The sequence below is a fragment of the Lathyrus oleraceus genome, chromosome 4, assembly GCF_024323335.1.
Source record: "Lathyrus oleraceus cultivar Zhongwan6 chromosome 4, CAAS_Psat_ZW6_1.0, whole genome shotgun sequence".
NCBI lineage: Eukaryota > Viridiplantae > Streptophyta > Magnoliopsida > Fabales > Fabaceae > Lathyrus > Lathyrus oleraceus.
In genome coordinates, this window is record NC_066582.1 from 124,363,320 (window position 1) to 124,366,801 (window position 3,482).

General features: G+C 36.2%; 1 protein-coding gene across 1 annotated transcript; it reads right to left on the bottom strand.

Moving 5' to 3' along the window:
* Window positions 1-1,017: 1,017 nt before the first annotated feature.
* LOC127073966 (uncharacterized) lies at window positions 1,018-3,244 on the bottom strand. Its single transcript, XM_051015215.1, has one exon. It carries the CDS (start codon window positions 2,940-2,942, stop codon window positions 1,152-1,154), a length of 1,791 nt encoding a protein of 596 aa, XP_050871172.1. The 5' UTR covers window positions 2,943-3,244; the 3' UTR covers window positions 1,018-1,151.
* Between the last annotated feature and the right edge of the window lie 238 nt (window positions 3,245-3,482).

Below are 3,482 nucleotides of genomic sequence, written 5' to 3' on the forward strand. Positions count from 1 at the left end.
TATATTGAGAATATCATCTCAAAAAATGGGGTGGTAAAAATTCCCCAAACAAATGGGCTCTAATTGTCGGGGGATTGTGCACATTTTTACAGTCAAGTCACATTCACATTTAATATGTACTCTTTACCCAGTACCTAGATAATAGAGGAAACAGTACAAAAGTACATGTACTATATGTAATATATTAAACATAATTCAACATTTAATTCTAACATGTCAACTCCATAGTTGTAACATGACATAGAAACTCCTTAGTTCAAGTATAAAATACTCTTTAATGGATGCCCAATTGTTGTCACAACTTCCTATAATGCGCTTCTATAGCTCTATTTCCTATACTAAGCCTGTTTGTCCATCCCCTTTTTGTCTTTGATTTTGAACAAACAACTCTGAATGAAGAAGACATAATGGAGCTCATATGAGGTGAATATATGATCTTCAGCCTGGAGCAGATACTGGAATAGTCTTTGCACAATGATCTTTTAATTTTATTCAGTGATTCTATGAAATTTTATAATACTGGTTTGACGTTTGAAAGTTTTAATTATAGAAGAAATGGTATATAAGGTTTATTAGAGGTTTGAAGTTGCAAGAATGAGTTGTGCATGTGATGTGATGATTCTGGAATATGTAGTTAGAGTGATCAGAAATATCTTCCTTTGTTGATGAGAGGGCAATCTTTTTTTTTCCTTTATTTATTCGTGATTGTTTGTTATACATAAAACAGGGACACATGCCTGCAACAAGCCTTTGTATTTGGCTTCAAATTGTATAAAAATTTAAATATAGTATTATCCAATTACTGAAATTTTGATACTCAAAAATGTTTATTTTGAAATCCTTGAATAAAATGTTTATAAGGATTCAAATATTATGGGTCACTGTCATGACATTATTACAATAATTTTTTTGTATGATTATTTACGATTGAGTTTATAGGATTATTATTCATTTTATTATTAAGTAATTTATTTCAAATTTACATTAGCGTGTTAATAATGTATAACATATAACAAGTAATGACTAGTGGACATAGCATCATCACACATGTATATATTATTGTAAACACTAACTATATTACAGGACAGAGCTTTGCAGAAACCAAACAATTGTGTTACAGCATCTCTAATTACAAGGACCATAACTTATAGTCACAATCCCAAGGGTTGCCTGTAATAATGAACTCCTGGCTGAAAAAGAGTGAGGTGATCAATAGCCTTTCTAAACAGTTCTTTCAAGTCAGGATTTTGAGGTAAAACAGAATGAGCAAATTTCTCTAAACTAATCAATACATGCTCTTGCTCAAGAACCTTACTATTGCCGACATTTAAGGCAAGATAGCAAAGCAATTTTAGGCTATACACTTGTTGACCATCATTTACCTGCAGCAGCCTCATTAGCTTGGGAATTCCGTCAAGCTCAAAGATTATCTTAGAATGATCTACGCGGTTGTAGTTGTCTTCACACACAAACTTTTCTAAGGCAACAACTACTTCTCTTGCCACATTTAAATCCCTATTTCGAAGGTGTGCAACTAACGGACCGAGAACGTGAGGAACTTTTCCAGGAAAGTTTCTGGCCAAGGACCCAATTGACTTAATAGCTGGAATCAGAAATTTAGAATCACTCTCTTCCCGGACAACCTTCAAAAGCTCATCCAAAACTGCCTTTGCTGCGGGTGCAGTGGACCTAAAAGCATTTCTTCTAAGAGCAGCATTGGACTCTGCCACGGCTGCGATTTCCATAACAGCCATGAGACAATTGAGCCTCAATTCGCCTTTAGTAGACTCAATAATTTTCGCTAAACAAAGCAAACCTTTAGTCTCAGTCATCTTCCTGCAAGCTAAAAGACACCCTTTGGAGAGTTTCCAAAGAGCTTTAGCACAACTGACTTTAACATCATTCCTCAACTCAGGGCTCTGATCAGCCTCTCTTCCTCTTCCATCATATCCAACCTCAGACATATTGAGAACCAGCGAATGAATGCTATTTCGAGATTCAACACCTTCAATCTTAACAGTATCAACAGACAATAACGATACCAGGGGTTTAGTCACCTTAGCCAGTATAAACTCCTCAGATGCAAAAAGATCTTGATCAGCCATAGCAGAGACCAAATTAGCAACGGAAACACGAACTCTGAATAATCCACCCGATAAAGCCTGAACAATAACAGGAACAGCGTGGTTGCTGACGAGGAATCGAACGACCCTCTGTTGATCATCATCAGAGACAATGTTAACAAGAGCATTGGATGCTGCAATTTGACAATCAGGGAAAGAAGAATCCTTAAGAACCTTAAGGATAGGCAAAACACCACCTTCCTCCACGATAATGAACTTATTCCGGTCGTTACTTTTAGCAATAGAACCCAATTTCGTCGCGGCGTCAGCACGGTCGCTAGGATTACCGAGCTGAAGGGTATAAATGTAAGTCCACACCCAAGCCAAAATTGGATCAATACAGGCAATAGGAGGGAGTGAAAGATCAGTCCCTTTAGACTTAAAAATATTCAACAACCACATCATATCACCATTACAAGATTCTAGAAGGTTCCAAACTTTCCGAAAATCACCATTATTCCTCATCGTTAACACGTGCTTCAGCGCACCAATACCTCCTTGCTTTTTGCACCACCTCACGAGTGCGAAAGTTCTTTCAAGATTCTTTATAACTTCTCTCACCATGCGACGGATTGGTTTATCATTCAACGATTTGTGATTCGCTTCCACCACTCGCATGACGCATCGGAGACTTTCGCAGAGTATCTCCACCTTCGTTGCTAGTTCGTGACATTCCACTTTCGATGATTTTGCTTCATGTGCCATTTTCATCACTTGCTCACCCATTAGAATCGGTAACCAAAGCTCCTCTTTAAGGCTCTTTTCATCTTCTAGCTTATAGTTAGAGTTATTAGAACTAGAACTAGGGCTTTTCATCATTCAACACTAACTAACCAGTTCACTTTGTTTAACACACCTTGAGAGACTGAAACAAAGAATGGAAAATTGAAGAAGATTGTATTTGTAGCGTTATCTTTTGCTACTGTGAATGAACTTGAATCTGATATGAAAAAAAATGAGTAATATGTCTCCCGGTCGTTGAATTTTCTTTTATAAATAGTTTCAGTGTGACTTTTTAAAAGGATGTGTGGTTTCGGTTGAAAATGAACAGAAATTACTAGAGAGAGTGGACGAAACTTGTAAGAAATAACAGAGTGAGATGTGATGCATCTCTTTATAGATTTCTTAGTTGACTGATTCTTTGCCAATGCAAACGACCGTAGTTGAATCTGTATCAAACTTTATTGTTCATGGCTTTAGAAACGGTGAATGTTAGGAAATTTCGTGTCCTACTACCGATGTCTACGAAAATGTATGTACCAATTACAAAAAGTCGGTCTGTCCTTGTAAATATTATATTATTTAATTTTAATTTTCAAAAAAAAATTTAGAATAATAATTCTCTTAAAAGTTTTTTTT